Raw genomic sequence first — 27,818 nt, forward strand, 5'->3', positions numbered from 1 at the left:
TTTAAATTGATATTTTATTCACATTTGGTTGTGATGTGTTTGTTCATTTTCAAAAAGCACACTACAAGTCAGGAGACAAATTAAATACACATCAAATTCTATTGTTGTGTGTATTGCACGTCGAGGAATATTACAGAGTTCGGTTTCTTGTTCTTTCATATTTTTATCAACATTCTCTAGATATATACATAGATAGCAGTAAGTTAATATTTTTTTTGCTTAATTACAAATACTAGCAAATTTTAAATTACATGTTCATCTAAAAACACTAGGTTAGTTTCCTGCCTCCCCTAAATCTTCATATTTGGCACATTAAACAATGAAGTACAATCTCCATCACCTATAGAACGGTGATATCTGTTCACTGAAGCAATCAATGCTTCAGGCACATGACACAAAAATTTACACAACCACATTGCTGGCAATACATATTATGCTCAGATACTTGCAAGAAATGTACATTTCAATTCATGTAAAAATTTGCATGATAAATAATAATTTATTGTAATACTGTTATAATGTTTAATTATCAATCTTAAAACTATAATAAAAACAATGATTTTTGCAATGATTATGTGAAATGAATGTTGAAATTTTAATAAACTTTAAAAAACACTGAATGTCAATATTCTAAGGTTTTAAAAAATTAAACCTAAACAGAAACGAAATGCTTTCAAATGTGTAGCACTCTAAACCTGAACAAGCACATTCACTGTATTTTTAATCTGTAACAGGTAATAAATGCAAGCATACTCTGTAAAATACACAGAATGTAGTCTTGTGAATATGTTATATCTCGATGATTCACAACAAGTTTAAATAATATTAATAGTTCCTTGTTAGAAATATCTCTGTAAATGAGAGAATTGAACAGAAATATCAATTTACATTATACAATATCAATATTCCATAAAATAAATCACAATTTCTCAGACAGATGTACATGTATGTATTGGACTTCAATATTATGACAGATAAATAAATCTCGCAAAAAAGCACTGTTTATAAGTTATGTTGGTCCAAGTACCATACAACCATTCTAAAGAGATGACATAAAAATTAAATTCTAAAAAATATCTTTAAACTTATCATTAAAAATTCACTCCCTGCTCCATGTCTTGTTTTCTCTCCTATATTCAGATGCATTCTTAGTTCCACAATTAATAACACAGTTGGATTCTTCAAAACCAGCACTATCATTGCAGCTTAGTCTTAAACAACACTACACATATCTATAAATTGAACATATTTATCAAGTTTGAATCCCTAATAATGAGCCTATGTAGGCGTTTCTTCCCATATAAGGTTGTTGCTTTTCATGGATTTTTTAATGCTGCTCTCTAACCGCCTTCTTGCTTTCTTTTCTTCTTCCAAATCATGCTTCATTTTTTTATGCTCCTGAAAAAAAAAATCAAGCAATAAAAAACAATTCCATGGTAATGCATGCAAAAAAATTAGTCCATTAAGGAAACAGAATGTAAATTATCAATTTCCTATTGTTTCATGTCAGTCGCAGACACAAAAAATATCAAGTGTACAGATATTTTGAAAAAACACATTTATATTTCATAACAACATTATCTTCTAAATCTGGTAGATTTAAGAGAATGAAGGTGTAATGAATTTTTGACCACAAAATATAAATGGAACAGAGACACTGGTTATTGTATTTAGTAGACTTTGCTGAAATCATGGACAATGACAATCAGTGCTTTTTGGTTAATCAATAAATAAAACTTTTTTCAATGCAGATATATCTTATTGTGCTTGCTGATTGTGTAACAGGTGGTGAAAAGTCAAGTCTCAACCAGGACTCGAACCCAGGGCCTTTTGCGTACCATGCCAGCTCTCAGACCACTGAGTTATTGAGACCCGATATATTGACTGCCAGTCACACACCTGTTAGCCTGGTGACAATTGAAGCAAAAATCAGTGATAGTGTTTTAGCATTTGTACATATACTATTCTGGTAGTTGGCACTGCATTCTCATAGTCTCATTTTCAAGAAATTACTTACTACATGTAATAATGTTTCAGTCACTTAGATCTATTAACATTCACATACAATTTTTCTTTTTCAGCGTACATTACATTAATGATAATTACCTTCTCTAACATCCGAACCTGGTCCTTCAAAGAATAAACTGTGTCCACCAATGTTCTGAAAAAAACAAGGAAAAACCTTAATTTCAAATAATGCATATGGTACATGTAACTTTAAAGATTGGTAACTCTAAACTCTTAGAGAAAAGTTCAGGAAATCTTAATTTTTGAATTAATTGAATAAACCATATAGCCATTAAGAGTATTGAGGTATTGATTGTATCATCTGAGTTGTTTTCTATAGAGTAATGAATCAGAGAAATCACAGTAAGATAAATGTCTTATCCAACTACATGTAATATCATATATATCCACATTTTGAGCATGTTGCTTTAGAAATCGGATTCCATTGTTTTTGTACTTTTGATAACACAATTTTTCTGTCAACTCAGTGTAACATTGTGTCTGACATCACCAGATATCAAGGAATCATGTGATATCCAATTTCATTACCAGATATCAAGAATTCATGTGATATCCAAGTTCATCACCAGATATCAAGGAATCATGTGATATCCAATTGCATCACCAGATATCAAGGAATCATGTGAAATCAGATGTCAGGTTTTTGAATAGCTTTGTTTCAAGGGAAGTTTTACTGTAATATTTTTACAAGCAAGAAACCAGCAGTGGAAACATTAAAAAAATCTGTTAAGGAAACAAATACAGTGGTTTCATCAATATTCGTTGAATACCAATTTTCATGGATTTCGTTGTAAAGTTTATCCATGAAATTTATGTTCATTGAAGTGCAAGATTTACTAACAGTTTGCACTGATAGGGTCAAAGGCCACGAATTTACGCATCCCTGAAACTGAGTTTCTCTTTATCCACGAAAATTGATACCCGTGAATATTAATGAAACCACAGTGCCCTATTTCACATATAATTTATATCGAGTTTTCTGTTTAGTGCATTTTTGGGTGAAAGTAGTCGTTTTGTCGCTACCTTACATTTACTGTACAGGTAAAAATAAAACCATCTATTTATTAAATGGCAAAATTCAAGGACATGTAATTTTATACAACTGTAACTTCACCATGGAAAATGTAACAAGCTCTACATGTAAGTTTACACATCGGACTCACTTTTCCTGGAGGTTGGAGGGGTCTCCATCGTCCATTATAATCTTCTCCTCCTCTGGCATCAGGACGTGTGGACTGGTCACGAAAGCTGTGTACAACATCAAAGAACAGGAAATCAACACCAAAACACAAAGCAAAACCAGCATGCACACACAAATGATGGAAGAACTTTGGCAAACAACATTTATAGCTTTATCTTCAAAATATTGAAAGGAAAAAAATCCGTTTTTGAAAAAGACAAGATATTGGTGTAATGATAAAATTACTTTCTCTGTTTTAGCCAAGGGAAAAAGAATTCTTAAAACAGGTATCGGTATATAAAAAGACAAAATAAAGATATTTGTTTTCTAAATTCACCAAGACCTTAAATGTTAAAAACCAGACAACCAAAATATTTAAAATGGAAAAGAATGGAGAGACATTTCATACATATTGTACAACAACTATGAACCACTGGTATTTGGTAAAGTTTAAACACAAAAGGAACATAATCTGATCCAATATATTACTGATAAAACCAATTTTTTTTTTCTGCAAAGAAATGCCATTATTAATCAAGAGATTTTACCATGTCAACTATTTAAAGAAATAGGGCAACAAAATTAAAAATACATAGAGATTAAATATGAAGGGCAAGGAAATAAAACATCAATAATAAATGGAAATATATGTCTATTTCCTTATTTCGATAATTTCTGTGCATGCACTTTATCAGACAACAGATATATTACTGGATCTATACTTTACAAACACAGACGAAAATAAAAATGAATGCAAGTTAATTAAAAATAAACTAAAAACAACAAAAAAATCTCAAAACCATGCTCTTAAATCATTACAAGAAACCTTCAATTGGTTTATGTACCATGGAGTTTATTAAACAAAGTTACAAAACAGATATTAAAAGAAGAATTACACAGTTGCATATATATATTAACACAAAGAAATAATCTCACAGATCAGTGTTCTGTACTTAAACTTTTTTTATCTATATAGCTAATAATTATCAAATATTCTTCATTTTTATGTGTACCAGAAAGATATATTACATGTACCATGGTTTTTTTAAAAATATATGTAACATATACATGTACAAGGCAATTTAAAACACTCACTCAGGTTATTACAAATTGTCTGTCTAAGAGTTAGTACTCTAATGAATAAAGCGGAAGCATGACATCCTATGTTGGCCTATTCTGGTGTTTACACAGTAGTGATGGAGAGTTAATGGCCACTGGGCGTGTGGCTGGCATCTTCACAGTCATGCTGATTTTTACTGGTAGTATATTGAACTATCAAAACAAAGTCAACATAGTTGATTCATGCTGTTAACCAACACTCCCAAGTGACTGTCACCTTGATCAAATGGGAGAGGCAGGGAACTGATTTAGGGATGGGGAAAGGGGAGAAAAAAAGGAGACTTTGCTTATCAATACATTTGGGTTGTTGGCATTTTGCCCTACCAGTTAATTACTGTAAATTCCTTATGTTACGCGAGTTCCGCAATCCCGCTGTATCAAATCGTGAGAATATAAAATTGCACACGAGGAACTTTTGTTCTTATTTCTTATAGTTCTCAACTCTCAAAAAAATAGGGGGAGATTTTAAAAACCACAAAGGGTGCGGATATTTATTCCTCGCGTTTAAATAGGAATCTACAGTATGTAATTTAACTGTGGATGATGTGGAGTTGACCAGAATAGATTTGCTTTAGAATGTACATGAAAATCAGCGATGGAAAGGAGATGTAAAACATGACGATTAGGAGCAGAAAATAGGTGACATCACTTGGGAACTACACACGTCAGCATTCCCAGAATACCTTGGATGCCGACATCCCGCCGTATGACGTTGGGGGTGCCCGAACCCTCTGACTGTAATGGTTTGACTATGTTTACCGATTCCTTAGGTAATGCTGTACACCAAAGAGAAGAACAGTTACAACTTTGGACTTATAAATCTACAAAACCACTGTATCTTTGCTGTTTGTTACAATATATACACAATTCTCATGTTTCAATCATACAATATCAGTTTATAATCAGTGTAATATCATGTTAGAAATGATGATTGATAAATCAGACGCAAAACTTAAAATGTAATTTTAAAACAAATTCAATCTGTTCACAAAATCAGAGACATGCATATTTAATTAACAGCTTGTCATTTCTTAAAAAAAAAAAATAAGATGACCATATATCTAATATTATACACATCTTCTAGTTAATCAAGAAATAATGTCTCATAATCACACAAAATAAAACAAAGAAAACAAACAATGTAACAAAACACAGAGGGTCAGATATTCCCCCGCAGGGAGGGTTACACCTGATAGAATTTTACCTTGGACGGCAACGTCCGCCTTCTTGACACTTTCATTAATGGTACCAAGATTAGGGTTAGGGAGGGGTCTCACCAAAGTAAATTTTTCTTTAGCAATAGCTACAACAAATAGACAAATGTCTTCATTCACAAAGCCACAGTACCAAGCAAAAGCTGGACAAAAATACAATGTGATACACATGTTTATGTACATCGAAAAACTCTGATGTTATTTCCCCTTCCCTGTTGAAAAGCAAGGCTAGGAGTCTTGTTTGCATTCTTTGATTAAACCTAGCTTTACAAAAGCAAGTGTAATGAAAGTTAAAAATTTAATTGCAGGATAAAAATATTCAGAGAATGAGAAAAGGTGAAAGGTGTCACAACTTCTCAGAACAATTGCAAACTTAGATTAAATTTTCAAAAAGTTTTGCAAGTTTTCAATAAAAATGGAAAAAAAAACCAATTAACCCATTGGAAATTTTTTTTCTCGAAAGTTTCAAAAGCCTTTTTATTTTAACCCTACACCATGTCTACAAATTTAAAAAAATTAACTTTGAATTAGTGCTGAGTGAAGATAAGTAAAACATAAATTGTTTCATCTGGAAAGTAAATGAAACCTTAAGCATGAAAAATGTCAAATACTTTAGGTAATTATGCTATGAATTACTAAAATTATCTTCATATTAAAAAAAAATCTGAACAATGATTGGTCATTCCTGGCATAGAGAAACTTTATCTCATACATGAAAGTTTATCAAATCATTGCATAAGGCTTGATTGTGAATATGGCACATTGACAGTTTTCATTAGCAAGAATTTTTAATAAATTTAGGACTCCTGAAAGATGTCTTCATTGGTACCATTGTGGTTGTCTCTTACAAACATGACCTTATCATAAACTGAAGATTATTTTCCAGCAAAACTGTAAATTAAGACAACTTCAAAGTCGCTTAATTGTTCGGGCCAGTCCCTTTGCTATGGGAAATGAAGCACAACAAAACCCCCCAATCATGCCCTGGTGTCCATGCACAAAACGATACTCCTCCGATTCGGGGGAAATAAGTGTGTCACCGTAACCTTCAACTGTTCCATCCGCACTCAGACGCAGCTTTTTCAAGTCCACTATACGAGCAGCATTGATAAAAACAAAAAACTAGAATTACTACCTACGGCCAAACATGTCTGTGTACCACAACAACAGTATTAATTCATTACCGACAACTAATGTTATACTTTTTACATGTTTTTTTCTCTAATTAATTACAGTTGAACTTCGATATCTCGAACACTGATATCTCGAATACAACGGATATGTCGAAGTCCCAACCACCTATTTTTAAGCATTTTACCCTGAATATCTTGAATACTCGGATATCTCAAAGTTTTCAACAGCCCCATCTAGTTTGAGATAACGAAGTTTGACTGTATTTTCAATTTTAAAAACAACATTGAAAGCTCAATATTTAGTTTCTACAACATCAATACTTTCATCTGCTGGAAACATTTTTTAACAATCTTTTCTTTACAACACACATGCACACTATTTTCATGTAAAACACATTACACAACAGTTATTTCATATCCATAATTCAAGACAATGCCAGTACAAAATGAAACTTGCTTATTCAATTTCTGTTTCATTCACAGAATGAACAAAGCAGGTTGCAGAATATATGTTTAAGTAACAGTATAATGAAGATGGTTAAACTGTGAGTTAGGATTTATCAAGTTACACTGTAGGGAAACAATCAGTAACTTGTAACAACAAATCAGAAAATGCTACTGTCTAAATGTTTCTTTCACTTCACGGAAAAATAAACAAAATTGAAGATGATATGTTATATGTGAAACAAAAAAACAAACAAATAAATGTAAAACTAGTTCACAACAGATATGATATAAAAACAAATTTTCATGATAAGTTGTTGAAAAACAACAAGGTTTAAAAAAAATAAGCTACAACAAGAAGATGCAATACAAATATCAAATTCTGCACAGATAAACAACAATAATACATGCATACTCTTACAATTTGGAGACCCATTGATTGATTAACAATTATATCATCTTATAAAATACTCATTCCAATATTCATGCAAACATACTGTGATAAAAAAAAAACCATCTGAAAGAGCAAAGGCAGCAGCTGACAATAATACCATTTGTCTGTACACCGATCAACATGTATGAACATGAATAAATAACCCCCAGAAAATGAGCACACATTACACATGACTACACCCACCCCCTGGTGACCCCCAGAAGTGACCATCCCCCAGTACTTACAGGAGTTGACGGTGTGTCTGGTCTTAGCACTGGTGCAGTAGGCCTCTATCACCTTCAGAATCAGTGCATCCTCCTCCATTGTTCTTGGATCATCTATCCAGAGAAATAGAACCAAAAATAATCAATAATAAAGTTTAAATATTATTGTATATAACATGAAATCTTTACATATGTATAGTACATGCCAGGCTGAATCTACTTTGTCTAAAGTCCATTTTATTTACATTTTCATGATTATTTAAATTTCTCTTTTTGAAAATCAAGAAAATAAGTACTACATGTATTTGTTTTCACACGTAAATATTATTTAACAAGATTTATCTAAAAAATGAGACAACTGATGGACAGAATAATGAAAGCTGCTCATGTATTATTTGTTAAAAAGGAAATGAAAAAAAAAAGATATTCAAAAAATGTGAGTCATGCAAGGGACATGTTTAATGCCTTTTTTTAAACTTTTTTTTTGATGACGTGCAATATATAAATACATGTATAGTTTGCAGGGGAAAAAAACAAAAATGGGGGGGAAATAAGATCAATGACAACTTCTCAAGATAATATTTCTGATATAGGAAAACATCCACAAGTAAACATTAAAAAACCAGAAAGTGCACAGCCAGATCACAAGTTATGCCAAACTAAAAGATTTGATGGACATTGCCTTAGAAATTTCAAAGTGAGCAAGAGGTCATCATGACCTCCTTAAGTCACAAAAGATCTCCCTCCCAAGATTTGCACTTGAAAAAAGGTGTTTGGATGACCGTATAGGCCTGAGGATATGATCTGGATGTGAAACGCTGGCAGAAATTGGGACAGACACAATCATTTAGTTTTAAGCCTCCAAAGATGCATGATCTGACAAAGTTTGATGGATTTAGGTCTCCATTTGTGCAAGATGTAATCCATACAATAAAGTAAATACAAACGAACAGACATAGGGAAAAAAAATATGAATAAACGGATTGTCCACTGACAGGCATATAAAAGAAAAGAAAACCAAACTAAAATAATTGCATATTTTAAAAGGTGCTTAAAAATTAATGCTCATAGTATGCATACAGAACATACACATTCACAACATGACAACATCAATTCTGGAGAAGGCAGTGAAACTTTTTCAATTCCATATTTAGGGGGTTAAAAAGAGTTCATGTCATATATAAATTAAGCTTCATGTCAAGAGCAAGCTTTAAAAAAAGTCAATGTATTACTGGTAAGTGCTGATGGTATTTTTCGCTTTTGTTTTTTGAAATTGAGAGTTTCACTGTTGGACAAAAAAGCAATAACTTGCAATAATTATTGTAATATTATAAATATGCATGACAACATTCCATACAAGAAAAATAAAACTAACATTGTCGCCACTTGTATTTGTAATCATACTCATCCTGAGAGTGGGTCCGCACTAAGAAAACCAAATACTCGTCTTATCAAATTATGAAACAGGAGGTCAATCCATTATTGACGTATATGTTGAACAGATATTCTGATCAAATGCACTAGTATAATGAAGATAAGATTCACCATACATTTGATTTCCTTGTTCACTTCTGATGAATTCAAAACTAATATTAATTTTCACAAGTTGCTTTAAGATATATTCTGTCTTTTTTTTATCAATCTCATTTAATTGACATCATCCAAGTTGGAAAGCTTCCCACCTGGCCCTAATATGTAACTTTATCTCAAACATATACAGTTTTCCCCCCATGATAGTGCTACACATATCTGCTTCACTTGATGGAACATTACCGGGTTTCCGCCGTACTGGTTTGCGACCCATGCGTGGACTTCTGACTAGGTCCTCCTTACAGGGCAGGTGCTGCCTGAGGGGTGGGGATGGGCGGAGACAGGACATGGTCCAGGTGGAATGTGTCACCAGAGCGGTCTTTGCAGGGGTCAGTAAACTTATACTGGGTTGAGACGTAGAAATCTGCGAGAAAAATGGTACTTAAAACCAAGTTTACAGGAAAAATGTTACCTACTGATATTTTAAATTTTTTCTAGGCTGTGCATGAAAATCTGCAAGAAAAATGGTACTTAAAACCTAGTTAGGAAGAATCATTTATTGTCAATGCTTTATACCTCCCCATAGGTTGTAATCTGTTTTGCCATATCTATATCTGGTGTGTTGGAATTAGGCAGAAGGCGATTTTCCTGAAAAAATAATTAATAGAATAGATAATTGATAGATGATATATAGACAGAAATAAAACTACTTAAGGTTGTTTTCATAAATTGGCAAGTGCAATGTATATTGATAAACATTAATTACAAGTTCTTGACTCTATATGTAAAGTAGTACACCTTGAAGTAATTCTTTTTACTTCATACTATATTTGCATAGATATAAGAGATCTATGTCCACAATTACCTAACATTAATAAACAACTACACACCTGTGTGATTTGAGATTTACTACTGGGTCCATTCATCACTGTCACCTGGGCCTGGTCTTTCCCCAGGGCCTCCACCCATCCCGAGGCATCCATTGGACTACCACAGGTCACTATTATCTTCTCTATCATGTTACCTGCAGGTTCATAACAAACACAAGTGAATGAGGTCCTTAAATTCATAGAAATAATTAAAAGTAAAATTTCTATTATTTGTACCTGATATTTCAAAGCAGCACTCCATTTCTTCATCATCGATTATGCCTATAGTCATTCCACTTAATGGCAGCTTGCCCTAAATAAAATAAAAATGTCCACTTTCAAATACATGATAGAGTGTGAATTTTTTGAAAATCAATTATTAAATCAGCCAGTCTGAAAAACTTAAAACCATTGTCCTCAGGGACTGCAGACAGACTACACAACAGCATACACATTTTACAAATAGTCATGTGTCTAGATAGATTAACAATGGAGTAATCTTTGTAAATGGTCACTTTGAACACAAACATAAAGAGAGCCAACAACCCTCAGACAGACTCATTAAAGTACACTCAGAGCACCGACTAGAAACAAGAAGAGTCCAATGAGACTCGTGTATAACTGACCTCGTATTGGTATCCACTGAGTCTTGGACTCATAGACAGCATGACCAGCAGACTGGGGAACAACACAAAGATCCTGTCCATCTTGTCCCCACTCAGCGAGGTCACTTGTACCTGGGAGAGTCGGACCACCTCCCCCAGCTTGGCAATTTCCTGTAGGCAATATACATGAAGGCTCAAGTATGCAATGCATTCTGGTGCATTATATTGTGTTTTATAAACTGTTACATCATTTTGAGAACAGATTTAAAGGGTGCATGCAAAATCAAACAGATATCTACATCTTCAGCAATGGAATATTCTACATGTACATGCACATCTATTCAATAAACCCCAAGGCTTATCTGAAATCAAACATCAAATCCTGGAATACATTACCTCCCCTGACCATCCTTTTATTGAACTTGTTAGAATCTCATACTCCATCTCTTTACACTTCCTGACTTCCATGCAAGCATTCTGTAAACAAAACAGCGAATGTCACATGTAATAATCATTTAGACAGAGGCCACTGACTTTGTGACAATAAAGAAATTATTTTATCATACATGTGCTACATTTATTAGACAGTTAGCATGGTACAATGAACCTGGTATCTATAATGTATCTTAATGTACAATTTCTTTACTTTTTCAAGTAGGTTATACTGAAAGTTCATAAAACCTTTGTTAACAAACAATATACATAAAGTTAACACACTCACTGCTATCTCCCTGTATACTGATATGGCTCTTTGAGTGTCCCCTCTGTCAATATGGCTCTCCTAGAATCATAATTATAGCATCTTTCAAATAAAAAATGTTTGATTTAAAACATTGATATTTATTTTGAGTTTCTCTTTTTTCCTTGCATTTAATAAACTTCTTGTGGTGCAGCTAATTTAAGGTTTCAGATACTTAAGGTCAACTATTGCTACAGTGACGTTCGTATGTTCAATGAAAAAATATCTTATCTACCAACCTCAATATGTCTTTCTAACTCCTTCAAAAGACTGGGATATTTGTCTAACCGGGTAAAAGGCTTGTACAGATTTGTAGTCAAGGTCATTGTTCCTTTTGTAGCACCAATCGATTCCATAAACTTATTTAAATCATCCCTAAGATAAAAAACTTCTTTTAAAAGTGATGCTTCAATTACTTATCTTTTGTTCATTTTTAACAAGTATTGCTCTTATTATTTAGTAGCATATTAAAAAAAAAAATCATGTACGGATAAGATTTTTTTTTACAAAATAGCCAGCTCTTTTTCAACAGACAGCTACTCAATTTTATTTTTTTTACCGTTTATTTTGTAGAATTGCGGCAGCTTGTGGATGATTGGCCGAGTAAGCCATGTAGAGTTCCTTCACACGGGGGGCATATTTCAGAAACACCCCTCCCACCCTGCGCTGGTGAGGAGGCTGTCTGCAATTACAGAACACACAGAAATATCTGTGAATCTCAAGTACAAGTATCATACAATGAATAGACACAGAAACCAAAGAAATTTTCATATCATATATATCTGAATCAAAATCTATATATCATTACGTGAAACATATTAATGATGAAACCACTGCAATTTTACTCATTATGTTTTAAGGAAGCTGGTTGGTCAACAAATTAACCATCAGATCTGCCTTAAACCTTTTAAATATGTTAATTTGGCCATAAGCTATTATTTAATAAAGAAAAAATCTAAATAATTTTGGCTTTTAATTTTAAATATTTTCCTTCATTTTTATACAGGGCTATTCCTTTAAAGGCTTGAAAACAGTTACAGGGACTATGAAGTATTGTATAATACACATATGTTATAATTTTCTTTTGACTGTCATTTGATTTCATTTTGACTGTATGCCAACATGGTGATGTCAATAAACCATTGAATTGAATTGAATTAAAGGCTTGTAGCTTAAAAATGGCCACAACTATCCAGCCTTCTTAATTTACAGTGTGCTTTATGAATCAGGAACTTTCATTCTGTTTTCCTTCTTGTTTTCCCATGCCTAATCATTTCCTCTTCCAGATAACAAAACAATACACTTGAACCATCCCATTCTCAGCAAAACTATCTTTTCATGATGCAAACATCTTTGATGAATTCAGGAACACAGTAGTGCAAAATAACTCCCATTATTATTTCAACCCCTCACACTAGCACTGTTATGCAATGACTGCCAAGACTGATGATTATTCTGAAGCAGCTACAAAGAAGCACCTGTTCTGAGAGTTGATGTTAGATAACAATAATTTGGTGTAACACCTCAGCGTGAGACAGATGGTCTGACATGGAGAGGAGCCAGCAAACCTTCCATCTATATATAAACCGGGTCAATCTGACACCAATAGGATATCTTGATCTTCTTTTACGTGTAAGAACAAAACAAACTGTCACCTTCTTCTCTTTTGGAATACATACAGTATGTACCCTACTCTATCCTGAATGGATGATAAACATTAGTATTGGACTGGTTTATTTTAATATGTACTGGTTATAAATGTATCTATATATTCTGTATTTTTGTCCAGTCTTTATCATTATTTCAATAATTTAATTATGACATTTCACTTTAAGCTTTTATTTTTATGAATTTGATAACCCTTAAACATGCCTTTAAGTGCAACTGCATTCATTTGTACACCTGACCTGAGCCGTAGACTTGAAATAAGACTACCAAACAAGATATCTTCATCTTGTTTACCTCAAATGTTATCAAAGAGATTCAAGTCACAAAAATAAATGTGATCTTCAACTTTGTTGGCATATCATATTGACAAAAGAGACATAGTTTGTAGAGCATTATGAGTGGTATAAATGACCAATATTCCTTTACTCACTTCATGCACTCTTCAATTGCTGAGAGAAATGTGTTCTGGAATGCTAAGATTTCCTCCAAGTTACCAATCAGCTGAGAGTACTCTGTGGGGGTTAATCTGGGGAGAAAATAAGAAAATTGAACAGACTCTAATTACTCTCATTCAAATTATAAAGTTACGTAATGCCCGTTTGAATCCTACAAGCATGTCTGTGTATTGTTTGTGTACTCTTTGTGGGCAAGCCGAGTTTTACTCCTATTTAACTATTGTACCAACATGCTTAGATTAAAACAAATATGCATTGTTTTAAAAAATACCAGTTTTGTTTTTTTGGTTTTTTTTCTTTTTTTACCAATACTTGAAACTGTTTTATTAACCAATACAATGTACTTGAAACTGTTTTATCTACCATACTTACATTGAAGAGTTATGAATGGGCTGTATGTAGGTCTGTAACACTGTTGTTAATTCTTGGACATGAGTTTTCTCTGTTTCTATTACATTTTGCAAAACCTGAAATAATCAAGAACCAAATGTCAAAATCAAAAAGACTATACAGTTACAGACATCTATCAATATTACAGCCAGGTATCAAATTGTAACACTGCTTTAACCATGCAGTCAAGTTTTTATGAATTTTGATAAATCAAAATAGTGCACTTACATGTATATAGATAGTATAATATATGCACCCTATCTGACAAATTTCAATAAAATAATCAAAATAAAATGCATGAAATTAATAAATTTATATAATCATATTTTGCATAAATCAAAAGCAAAATGTCTGTGGAGAGGTGAAGGATATGCCTACCACATTATGGTAATACTGCATGCTCTCACGCTTATAGACCTGGACATCCCCCTTGAGGGCCCCTGACTGTCTCTTGCCTGGGATATCTTGTGTTACAATATCTGGAAATTCAAAAACACATGTGTCGTAAGTATCATTCCATGATCTGATTAGTTTGTAAAGCATAAATGCCTTCAACGATTCTGAGCTCTTTCATTTTATTTTCATATGCTATCAGATAATTTCATAAATATACAAGAAATTTTCTCTGCTGTGTGAACAAAATATTGCTTGTTTAATGGTAAATAAAACCATTTGTTGGGAAATTTAGACAGTTCTGAATACAAAGGCAGGAAGCTCTAAATTGATAAAATTCAATTAGGAAGAAAAACAAGAGGCCAATTGGCCTTAACGGTCACCTGAGTAGCATATATCCAATACACAAACTTGTCATGGAGTCTCATATATGCATCTAATTAATTAGGTTTCATACTGGAGTAGAAAAATTATAAATTTGTAATGACAACCACATTTAATTCAAAAAGAACTAGCTGTGAAACCTATAATTTTGGTGAAAAACTAAAAGATCTGGTCTACAAAATAATGAATTTAGTTTTCCTTTCAGGTGTGTGGGAGTAAAGAAGATAATTTTTTAACGTTATATGCATTAACATCTATACATCCATTTTGGCCCTGCCCTAGAGTCAAAACCCATACCCCAGGGGACATGAAAATTAAAATTTCAGTAGAGGACTTCCTGGTAAACATAATTATTAGTCGTTTTTTTTTTATACAGATGTGTGAGAATAGAGAAGAAGATTTTTAAACATTATATGCATTTACACTTTATTGCCATATTGCCCCCCCCCCCACCCCCCCCATGTCCTGAACCCCTGACCCAGGGGCCATGAATTTCACAATTTAGGTAAAGGAGATTGTGGATATCATAACCATGTATTCAGTTTTTTGCCCACATGTGTGGGAGTAGAGAAGAAGATTTTCTTAGATTTAATACATTTTTACTATTTGGCCATATTGGCCCCACCCTAGAGCATGAACACCTAACAAAGGTGTCATGAATTTCACAATTTTAGTAGAGAGCCTCATGGACATCATAATCATGCATTTAGTTTTTAACAAATATATATAAGAGTAGAGAAGAAGATTTTCTAAGATTTAATACATTTTTACTATTTGGCCATATCGGCCCCACCCTAGAGCCTGAACCCCTGACCGTGGGGTCGTGAATTTCACAATTAAGGTAGAGGGCTTCATGGACATCATAAACATGCATTTAATTTTTAACAAATATATATGGGAGTAGAGAAGAAGATTTTCTAAGATTTAATATATTTTTACTATTTCGCCATATCGGCCCCACCCTAGAGCCTGAACCCCTGACCCAGGGGTCATGAATTTCACAATTTAGGTAGAGGGCTTCATGGACATCATAATCATGCATTTAGTATTTAACAAATATATATGAGAGTAGAGAAGAAGATTTTCTAAGATTTAATATATTTTTACTATATGGCCATATTGGCCCCACCCTAGAGCATGAACACCTAACAAAGGGGTCATGAATTTCACAATTTAGGTTGAGGGCTTCATGGACATCATTATCATGCATTTAGTTTTTAACAAATATATATGATAGTAGAGAAGAAGATTTTCTAAGATTTAATACATTTTTACTATTTGGCCATATTGGCCCCACCCTAGAGCCTGAACCCCTGACCCAGGGGTCATGAATTTCACAATTAAGGTTGAGGGCTTCATGGACATCATAACCATGCATTTAGTTTTTAACAAATATATATGGGAGTAGAGAAGAAGATTTTCTTAGATTTAATACATTTTTACTATTTGGCCATATTGGCCCCACCCTAGAGCCAGAACCCCTGACCCAGGGGCCATAAATTTCACAATTTTGGTAGAGGGCCTCATGGACATCATAACCATGCATTCAGTTTTTTCCTCACATGTGTGGAAGTAGAGAAGAAGATTTTTGAAAATTTGGCTTTTTTTGCATATTTGGCCCCGCCCGTGGCACCCCAGGGGTGGTAGAGCCATAAATTTCACAATTTAGATTTTTCTTACCATAGAGATGCTTCACACCAAAAATGGTAACGATTGGCCTGGTAGTTTCCAAGAAGAAGTTAAAAATGTAAAATTGTTAACGCACGACGCACGACGCACGACGCACGACGCACAACGCACGACGACGGACGAAGACCAATTGCAATAGGTCACCTGAGTGACTCAGGTGACCTAAAAATCTTCATGCACTCAGTGTCTGCAAGAAATGCTGAACAGACTGTGTTTCATCTTGATCTAGAACGATCATGATAAAACAGAGAGATAAGGAGGCAGGAAATAAAAACAAGTTAAACACAGCGGAGGGAAAACAATGTCTTCAAATTCCCAAAATCCACAAGTTTCAAGGCATAAATACTTTTAAAAAATTCTTTGATAAACCCATTTTATAAATAGCTTACGGAGGAAACAACATAGTTAATGATTGTGTGAGAGACAGCAGATGATAAAGGGACATGCTGCTGTGGGTGGCATACACAGGGACAAACCTGGCTTGAGCTACAGACGACATACCTGGCTTGAGCTACACAGGACAAACCTGGCTTGTGCTACAAAGGACATACCTGGCTTGAGCTACACAGGACAAACCTGGCTTGTGCTACAAAGGACATACCTGAACTGAGCTACAAAGGACTTATCTGACTTGAGCTATGCAATGCATAGATTACTTGATTTGAGTCAAATAATATATACCTGGCTTAAGCTACACAGGACATACCTGGCTTGAGCTATACTGGAGACATAACTTACCTAACCTCTACTTAATACATACCTGACTTGAGCTACTTAGTACATACCTGACTTTATACAGGAGACATACCTGACTTGAGCTACACAGGGCACAGCTGAGTTGAGTTACTTATTACGTACCTGACTTGAGCTCCTTGACATAGTTGCTGGGGAACCAGCCAGTCTTGCCGTTGAGGGTCCCCTCCCACCAGCCTCCATCCATGGTCTGGGATACTGTGATTATGTCACCCTTCATCAAACAGAGCTGTGGGAGAAATAAACCATACAGCTTAACAGGTTGTAACACATGATAGATCAGCCATCCAGATTATCCCACACCACATGGGATCTGAAAAGTTTATACCAGTCTGTGCACATATTACTAACTGCACTAAGTATTCTGTACCAAAGTGTTTCTGATCATTTCAAAAAAATGGGTCCTTGTTTAAGGGGGAATGATTTTCATCAGACTGAATGGCAATCCACAGTTGATATATCAGGACAATGCTCCACTTGTTGAGATGAAGGTGCATCTATATACAAATCACAAAAAATGAAACATATTCATTTATTTTTCAATACTTGTGCAAGTGCATGAACTAAGACACTAAGAATTTGCCTTAATAATGCTCAGAGTAAAATATGAAGAATATATCTGTGGGGTTCTAAAACCATAACAAGGTGGGAATAAAGATACAGTGTATTTATTTTTTTGATTTACTGATGGAAACCAAATGCCCTCTGATCCTTGATCTGTAGACACTTTGTCTCTATCACACCAAACTGACCGATTCCCTGAATACCAGCAAACCTTAGTCATAAAGCTACCAGTACTTAATGCATCCCTGGCAAAAGATGTGGCAATAACACTAGCTGTTACAGAGGCCCCACGATTGTATACAAAACAGATTAGAGCTATCATGTGTACAAAAGGCATGTCTGTGAAATCACAAGCACCTGTCAGGAATTCATTTTTAATCACATTAGTGAAATAAGTAGACACTCAAACAGATCAAAGATTGGCTAGGGTGAGGGGAACGACCCATCTCTGCTGGACGCCCCTCATAACTCACTGTATACTGTAGCAGTGGCTTACTGCCTCATCATCATCATCCCCAGAGAAAACGTGTTTAGTCAGACAGACCGAGTAAACACAACACCTCTACTAGCCTCAGCACAGGAGATTCCAGTGCTTACTCCACGGAGCTTACTGACTCTTGAATTTGTAGCACTAATCTGCAACCTGTTTCTCTATTTGTTAACATCTGTAAACAAAAATTATTAACACTGACCAAAAACTAGATAGATCAGGCCTGATGCACCATTTGATTTCCTGAAACTTTAAGCCTCATTTCATTTCAGTTTTATTAGACTCTAAAACCATTTAAAACTATAAATCAACAACAAAATCTGACCTATTTAGGCTTTAAAAGATAAACAATTTTTTATTATGTCTTTGATACAGGAAGAGAGCTAATTTAATCCTGTTATCTCCTTCTTTATCCCCAATATACTCCAATCAACCCATAAACCTCCTTATCTAGTAGATAGGTAGTCATTCTGTGTTACCACCGTTCATCAGATCCCCGTGCTACATACAAATAAAAAAATCTTTGGAAAAATCGATCCTCTTTTTATCAAAAGGATATCCTATTTGAAGCTTTGAAATTGAGTTGTTACATATAGACAAATATTTCCTTCTTGAATAAATAATAACTACTTATTATCATACAAAAGATTCCTTGATTACAATAAATACTTTTTTATAACTAAAGACAAAGTCATACAAATAAAAACAAAATTAAATTTAGCTGTTTATGATGTTGAGTATTAATCTATACTGTTTCTAACCATCTCTATGAAGTTTGATGAGAGTTTTCTGCAGAATATATATATATATATATATATATATATATATATATATATATATATATATATATATATATATATATATATATATATATATATATATATATATATTTACGGTACTTAAATAAATAAAGCAGAATGTAACAGTCCAAATTAAATTAATATATATATATATATATATATACACACACACATCAAAACACAAAACAATGTTTGTGTTTACTTAAAAATGCAGTAAATCCATTTTTTAATCTGGATAGACTGTGGTTTAATGGATCTGACATTATGACTTGGCTTAGCCTTATCTGGTGCCTCCCCGAAAAGTGAGAACCACCCTGACCCATTAATAAGGGGTGAAACAAAACAAGCAGGAATATGACAGCTGATATCAACATTGATAATTTCAGAGCCAGAGCGTTACAGCAAAATGCTCTCATCTCAACGTAAAAAAGCCTCAGCGATAAATAAAATGGCATAATTCATAAACACCCTCTCACAACAGGTGTCTTTTCTGCAAGATGTCTTCGATAATCTATAAAGCTAAACCAAATCATCTCAAATATTGCCACTGTTTTTTGAGTTCAGAATCATCTACAATTCCCATCATTATGATTTGTGTAGAAAAAACAAAGAATATTGGAAAAAAGACACATGGCACACCTCCTTAAATTCTCCAAGGAAGAAAATGTAGAAAACGTTAAAAAATGTTTGCCTTGAAACAATACTCTTACTGAGAGGTACGGAGTGATGGATGCCAAACAGAAAAGCTTAGCTAACTGACGTAAGCTTCAGGTAAAACAGGTGCTTGACATCGTTTATTTGTCTACATCACTCTACTCGTAACAACAATAATTATGCCACAATGTGAAAATCTAGGAGAAAATATAGGATTTGGACATTTTCAAAATTGGATTGAACCAATATGAGCTTGATAATTAACAATAATAAATAATGGTCTTCTTTTAAGAAAATGTAATTGAACCAATGGTGACAGCTTACCTCATCATTATTTGTGCCCTTGTAGTTGTGTATAGCCTTGACCCTTTTGGGTGGATTCCCTGGCTCGCCCATCCTCCTGAGGTTGAGAGGTTTAGGCTTGGGTATTGGCTTGTAGGCCTGAGGAATGAGGTTGGCAGTGGCTATAGCCTTTGGTTTTGGTCTCACATTCTGAATCGATTCATACGGACATTCTTGGACCTCATCAAATGACTCGTAGATCGGTTCGGAATTCTCCTGATGCTGGAGGAAGAGATCAGTGTCCTCTATGTGAATCACAGTGTTACGTGGGGACAGCGACAGAGAGGAACTCTCCGAATCGAGGTCAGGTTCTATCTGTCCTGTATCCAGAGGCAAGGGCTCACTTGGCTTATGTCCTTGTTCCTCTAAAATAGCAATAAAATCATTAATTTCATTCACAATCAAATCGAAATCCTCCGACAGTTCTTGACTTCGGGTTTTCTTCTTCTTAAAATGACTTTGGCTTGCCATGACTACAGTACACGTATGTTAACTAAATGTAGACATCTAGCTTCAAAGGTTATCAGGTATTTGCTCCCTATTTTAAAATCCTGATCTTCAATACAGAACAAGATATCCCATCTCCCTCTCATAGTTTCATCTTTACTTATGTCTGCCTCCAGCAGCAGGAGATTGTTTTGAGGCCCATTTGAGGGGTAATATTGGTAATCCAAAAAATGTTAACAATCTTCAGCACTTCAAACAAACCATATAACACACAGCTGCCTGTAATCTTTCACCAAAAAAATTACATTACAGTTCATCATACACTAAAATTCTAGGATTTGTAAAAACACCCTTTGATAAGATATCAGTTAGTTCCCTTCAGGGAGCCCCAGAATATCCAAAGATTTCCAGGACTGATTGGATGTCTTTCATGTTTTCAATAATTGGGGGTCGTAAGGGGACAATTAGGGAACCAATCATGAAAAACTACTGATAACACATGCATCCACTGCCTCTTACCAGAATTCCAATTACTGATCATCTTCCACATGCTAATACCAACACTGCCCTCAACTACCCTGCAACTCAGATCCTTAATACTCGATAAATAAAAATTTCATAACGTTTCCCCAAGTTTTGTAATTTTTTTTCTCCGTCTGAAATCAGCAGAGAAAATGTAATTTTCCTTGCAAGAAAGGCTGCGCTAGCATGGTTAAGTGTTTCGTGAAATTAACTGCATATTACAAGAAAACAAGAGGGTGATGCTCTAGCTATAAATAGTTGGCATTCCATCATTAGATCTCAGTGATAAGACCAGAGCACCCTCTCCATCCCTCCATCTGCACATGCAAGATTCCACTCAACTAGTGGACCTATACCACTGGATCAAAGGTAAGACTGTTCTCAGTTCCTCAAAATTAAAAATTCAATGTAATCTAGTTTAACAAAATTTGTGTACATATCTGTGTATTTTTTTTAAAAAGTTAGAGTGATTCATGATCTCGCTGAATGACTCATATATCTAAAGTTTATTTCCACTGTTTGAAACTGTGAACAAAATTAAATCTCATATTCCGTGACTATTAGTGTGAACTACTAGCATTCGAAAAAAAACATTTATAATTATTATCTACGGCTTCAGTTAATCACTCATTTCTAATAAGGTCATTAAAACATTTTATTTTCAAAGTGAAATTTATCACCCCCTCCCCTAATCTGGTAATCTAAATTTGTACACCCCATGATCCTTGCATGCTCGAAAACCAATCTTATCATACAATAAAAAATTTAACTTACTGAAATGAAAATTTCTTAGAATTAAAAATGCATATTTTCTTATCAAAATTATGAATCATAAAGTGTAAGTGATTTTTCAAAATATAGAATTATGCTACTAAGCCATAATCTCAAAAATTCAATTTATGAGCATTAAATATTTATGGGTTGCCAAGATTAAGTTAAGTTAAACATGAAAATGTGACAAAGACAGCCATTGAATGGATCAAAATGCAAAAAGTAAACCACTTAACCTTTTAAACAAGATATACTATACACTCATGACATATGATTAAATCTGGGGAACTGTATGCCAGGAATTTTGTTTAGATTCAATTATGAGGCCATTTGTTTCATATTATTCCTAGCTTTTATGAAAAAACCCTTTTACAACTTACTACCGTATGTTAAAATTGCTATTTTATCAGAAGTAATTTTATCCTTGAAAAATTCTAAGTTTATAACACTACCTATCAAAGATTCTTCGATTTGTAACTAAGCTGTCACTAATTGTAACTATGCTGTCACTAATTGTAACTATGCTGTCACTTATTGTAACTATGCTGTCACTTATTGTAACTATGCTGTCACTAATTGTAACTATGCTGTCACTAATTGCAACTACCACAATCTATCAAAAGTACTTTAAACTGGTAAACGCCACTATAATGTTAAAATGCAAAACAATCTCGCAGACTCCAAGGAAAGATAACCCCTAAACATATACTTAACACAGCCTTGTTCAATTAAAAAATTGTACACTATAAAACTGATTTTATTAATCAATATTAAACCCAAATGCAAGCAAATAAGAACGGATATATACCAATCAAATTAGATCTCACAAGTTTAAAATAAATCAAGAACTAGATAGATTGGACTTGAACTTTGATCAAAACAAGGAAACAGGGAAACTCTGCTTACCACATAGCAGAGTCAAAAACTGAAAACTACAGTGTGAATATCGGTACATCTATGTTCATATACATGTATTTCCAAATATATATAAAGCAAAAATGACTTGTAGATGAACAATTGCCTCAAAATTTGGTACAGTTGTAATCTCAACCAAATTCATGAACAATGAAACCAAATTTTAGAAAAAGAACACTTTTTCATTATGACATACAATTATTTTACACAATTCTACATGGGTACCCTGACTGAGCAAGTTGTACAATGCATGTACAGTTGACCCCACTTAATATAATAGTTATTTTGTCAGGAAAAATTATCATATTGACTGACTATAATAATAACCGAACCCAGCTAAATCTGTACGTGAATATGTGTACAAAGTTTGCAAAGTTTATCTAATATAGGCTCAAAAGTTTAAAAAAAATATTGATTTGGCTGATTTAGCAGAGAGAGAGAGAGACAGAGACAGACAGACTGACCAGACAGACTAACCAGACAGATAGAGAGTTTTTTGTGAACTGCATCCAATCTTACTTTCAGAGGAAAGGCAGAAAACAAATGCATCTTACAAGATCTTTGATGTTAATATTCCAAGTATGAATTCAGCTAGCTTGACTAGCTTGCTATTTGCATAAATGGTGTTAAAACATTGCCAACAGACTGGAAAAGTCATTTCGTACCTCAATACACATACTATGTACACTTCTTGGAAAGAATGTAGGAATTATAATCAATGAACAATAAACTACAATCTAAATAAGATTAGAACTGCTATCTGCTACTGTACTACAGCTTATTGAATAGAAAAAAAGCTTTGTTTTTAAAACTGTTATAGTAATCTGCAATAATTTTTCTGCCTTATATAAACCCACATAAAGATACATATTTAAATGATACAGTACATTGCACTTATTCTGTCCAAGATCATTGGGGGTTTTTTTCAGGGTGTAAATTGACTTTTCAAGTAGGCCAACAAGAAATTGATCATTTTAATTATATATAAATATAAATATATAGATAGAGGAAAATAATGACAGTCATGACATATATATGATTTTGTAGATACTTTATCTCAAAAGAAACTGAATAGTAGATATTTTACATTAATCGTCCATTGATCAACTTTAAAACACAGTCTTGTTTCTTAATAATGAATGTAAATATTTATAGTTCATTACATCAATAAACAGCCAAAGTTGTATTTCACTGTGAAATTCATTAAAGGACAGTCAGAGGTAAAGAATCCAGGATGGTTCGCACCTATTCTGTTTCGCACTGAGATGATTTGCTCCTCGATGTTTCGCACCTCCCTCGGAGCAAAACATCTCACTGTATTAAGATATTTTTCTTGTGTTATTATTGCTCTGAAATTAATTATAACCTATATAAGAATTGAAATATAAAGTTATAAAAAACATTGAAACGGTGTTTGCATTTATATATGCGCCGCTAGTATAACGTTTTTTCATTTCGTTGGGTATGAAGCCTTAGAAGCCATGGCCTTATTATATAGGTTCAGAACAAGAGGTACCAGTATTCATTGTGTTGTGATAACAATTATAGCACTCTTTCCCTTGAGATTTACCTGTATTTTTATGAACAATTAGGGGTGTTATTGCAGGTACCGTAATTTAGTACCACAGATCTAAAGGTGGGGACAATTTAATTTCATAACTTTTCTGCTTTAAACTTTGCATTACCCCCTCTGCATCCATTAAACTACTGTACTATTTTAGCATGTGTGATATTGTTTGATTATTTCCGTTCCCACGCGGGGGTGTTAAGGAAGCATATGGGCAATTTAGCGTCTTATTTTGACTGTTATATTCAAAACCGTGAAATTAAATAACTATTTTGAATACGATCAAAAACTTAGTATTATCCTTTGAAATAGATGTAAGTGCAATAAAATCGGGTAGTACATTACTGCCACATTGGTGCATTATCACGTGACAACTATAAATAGCATACGTATATTCCTTAACATAAAATGAGATAGAACAACACTACCCCGCGGTTTCCAAAATAAAATAAACATACCAAGTGAAGGCAAAACATCTCAGTTTAATCAAAACTGCTGCTAGAATCCTATGTTTTTCTTAATTCAATAGTTATTCATCCAGTTCTCGTAAAACCTTCCCAACTTTTATAAAGTTTGCACGGAAAACGGCAAGTTGCATCAAAACAACACACAACATGGGATTCTAGCAGCACTTTTCATTTTAAGCATTGATCAAACTAACGATACATATAAAATTCAAAGTTCAATATATGCGGGGTAGTGTTGTTCTAGTCGGATTTTTATATCGTAAACAACGACAGAGGAAAGCCTGGCCGAGAAATAAAAGCAAATTTACATACCTTTTAGCGAATGATTGATAAAACTAACATCTCCCCCAGTATTCTTATGTTCAATTCCCGATAAATCACACTGCAATACTTTATTAGAGTTCTTAGATTAGTTATGTTTTGAATATATTTACAATGCTTTCCGATCAAATTCACACGACATTCAACTTTTAGTCATGACGTCATCAATGTATCAATCTACGTAATACAAACTAATTTCTGAAAAAAAAATTGACTTCAGTATTTTTATTTGCTATTGGTCTACGTTTCATTGCTTAGATAATTGAATATGTACATAATAACCAAGATTTGTGATATCACGAAATTACATGTAACTCAGAATCCATATGCTTCCTTAACACCCCCGCGCATATATTTATGAATTAATAATTATGTCATTGGAGAATGACATACAATTTATTGAATGAGATAAATATTCAGGGACACACTTATTGTAGATCTTGTACATAGTGGTAAGTTTAGAAGAAATTCATAAATTATTTTTTATAATAACTTGCAAACGATTGTTTGTATAATTAAGTATATGTAAAACAATTCTATTTTTTTTATAGTATAAATATTTCTCGTTGGATTAATTTTTAAACTATTTTAAGCAGCAAATACAACTAAGTAATTAAGATATGGCCCTACTCATGTGACTTTTTAAAATTTATTTTCTTATTTACTTATATCAATATTCTTGTAATATACCATAAAAAAACTATTTGTTAACAATTCATGTTTACATAATATGTCAATGTTCATTCTATACTGACACCGGCTACATTAACTTTACTTTTACATGTATATAATATATGTTTCATAAATCATTCAATGTTAAGAAATTGTATTCAATGCGAAACATCACGGTGTGAACCATCTCAGCGCGAAACAGAATAGGTGCGAACCACCTCAGCATGAAACATATTTAGGTGCGAAACACCCCGTAACCGAGTGAAAATGTGCAATAGACCTTCATAGAATTTATGCAAATATAATTAAACTTGATACCACCATTAATTAATTAATTAAGTTCCTTGACTTGATAGTAGAACTTTTTAATTCATAAGAAATAAGCCATCTAAAGATTCTAATAAACCTGCTGAGTTCTGATTTTGTCACTAAGACTCTCGTGAAAATGAACAAATGACGACGAATGTCAAAATCTGTAGTAGTTGAAATACCCATGCAGTTCGACACCTACTGTGAATAATTTAATGTGACGTTTTGATTAAGGACTCTTTTCACCTTCGACGCAGAGAGACGTTCTAATCGACGATATTATATTGATACTGTAGACATATACAGCACACATAACCTTTGCATTTTTGTAATCAAACACAGTTTGTGCTCTATCGCATGTGGCATAGCACAGTTTGCTGTTTACACGATGATAAATATTAATTGAAAATACATCATAAAGATTCACCAGATGAGATCCATTTCGCACACACTCCAATTCAGTCGCAACTTTCTCTTTCGTCTAGTGTTTGATCTTTTTCTCTTATTTTGCAGCTAAAATGGCGGAAGCTGATTGAAAGTGACGTCACCCCGGAAGTGTATTTGATACCTGTTAATCTAGGGGGACGTGTCAACATCTATTTGATGAGAACAGTTTTCGGCAGTGCCATGCCGAAATAGTTCGGACTCCTAACAATACAATTATATCTTATGTTTTCACTCATTTTGTATTAAATTTTATTGTTAAAATACTATTTATATAGTCATCTGGTCATATGAATAAAATCAACGATTGGTTTTCTCCAAACATGGGCTGCGTTCAAGATCATAGCTGAGCACTAAGGCTACGTAGCATCTACACTATTGAAGCTAATCTAGCCGCTACGTATATAGATATTCAAATTTAATGTTAAGCATCAAATTCAAGATGTCTATACCACTTTGTAACAAATCTATCTTATTTCGTATATTTGTTCATCCTATAAGTTATAATGTTATAAAATAATACATCTAACACCGTGTAAACTTAACATGTACATTTTAACAAATTATGTTTATTTAATTAATGTATAGATGAATTTTTCAAACTTCAAACCAGAGACCTAGCGGCTAACCTAGCTGTCCGTACAATAAACCTACATGTAGATACCTACGACTTATATTAGCGGCTACGCTTTTTATAGCTGATGTACGATCTTGAACGCAGCCCAAGAGGCCTGTAGGCCGTGTTGTTCGTCTGAAATTTTTTTTCTTAAAATATCATAATTATAATGATATGAGAAAATATCATAATTATTTAATACAAAATGATAAACTGTTTCATTGAATTCAAAGCTAAATTGGAAATACAATAATTATCTGATTTAAATTAAGTTTTAGATAATTTTTGATGTGAACAAAATCATAGCATGAGTTATGTTTAAAAAGGAAGAAAAAAACCCATAAAACTTAATTAGATATTATTGAGATGGTGACCATCTCAAAATGCAATGCTTAAAACGTGATTCAATGAGAGGATTGAAAGCATTCATGAGGATTTGTTTTTTCTTAACCAATGACTTTAAATTTCATTTGGTATAGAACTTTGATTGAAGCTCATTGCCCCTAACCTTATAGTATTCTTTTGGTTTAATCCAAGCAAGATTAAAGCCAATGTGGAAATTCACATTTTACCTTATAATCTTTGAATCTTTGTTCAAGGTCACTGCACACCCATTACTTTAAAGTTATGTTTATGTTAAAAAGTATGGGCCGGATAGGGCTAAGTG

General features: G+C 33.4%; 1 protein-coding gene and 1 long non-coding RNA gene across 17 annotated transcripts; one reads left to right on the forward strand and one right to left on the reverse strand.

Moving 5' to 3' along the window:
• On the reverse strand, nucleotides 1-26,667 carry LOC105343549 (rho guanine nucleotide exchange factor 7). 16 transcript variants are annotated; one of them, XM_034474242.2, is made up of 23 exons: nucleotides 26,519-26,666; nucleotides 20,083-20,465; nucleotides 17,356-17,479; nucleotides 14,410-14,510; nucleotides 14,014-14,108; nucleotides 13,617-13,712; nucleotides 12,078-12,200; nucleotides 11,758-11,893; nucleotides 11,501-11,560; nucleotides 11,176-11,256; nucleotides 10,801-10,950; nucleotides 10,412-10,487; nucleotides 10,196-10,329; nucleotides 9,882-9,953; nucleotides 9,549-9,729; nucleotides 9,151-9,201; nucleotides 7,797-7,889; nucleotides 6,588-6,632; nucleotides 5,532-5,630; nucleotides 5,011-5,103; nucleotides 3,192-3,276; nucleotides 2,107-2,161; nucleotides 1-1,398 (listed from the first exon to the last, which is right to left on the reverse strand). In XM_034474242.2, exons 2-23 carry the CDS (start codon nucleotides 20,152-20,154, stop codon nucleotides 1,279-1,281), a joined length of 2,142 nt encoding a protein of 713 aa, XP_034330133.1. In that variant the 5' UTR covers nucleotides 20,155-20,465; nucleotides 26,519-26,666; the 3' UTR covers nucleotides 1-1,278. The 16 variants fall into 16 exon arrangements, with proteins under 16 accessions (XP_034330133.1, XP_034330132.1, XP_065924050.1 ...); XM_034474241.2 differs by having other exon boundaries at nucleotides 12,078-12,209; XM_066067978.1 differs by lacking the exon at nucleotides 6,588-6,632.
• On the forward strand, nucleotides 21,040-26,851 carry LOC117690326 (uncharacterized). Its single transcript, XR_004602411.2, has 2 exons — nucleotides 21,040-21,438; nucleotides 26,605-26,851. It is a non-coding gene; the product is annotated as an uncharacterized lncRNA (long non-coding RNA).
• The last annotated feature ends 967 nt before the right edge of the window (nucleotides 26,852-27,818 follow it).

This window comes from Magallana gigas, chromosome 8 (assembly GCF_963853765.1).
Source record: "Magallana gigas chromosome 8, xbMagGiga1.1, whole genome shotgun sequence".
NCBI lineage: Eukaryota > Metazoa > Mollusca > Bivalvia > Ostreida > Ostreidae > Magallana > Magallana gigas.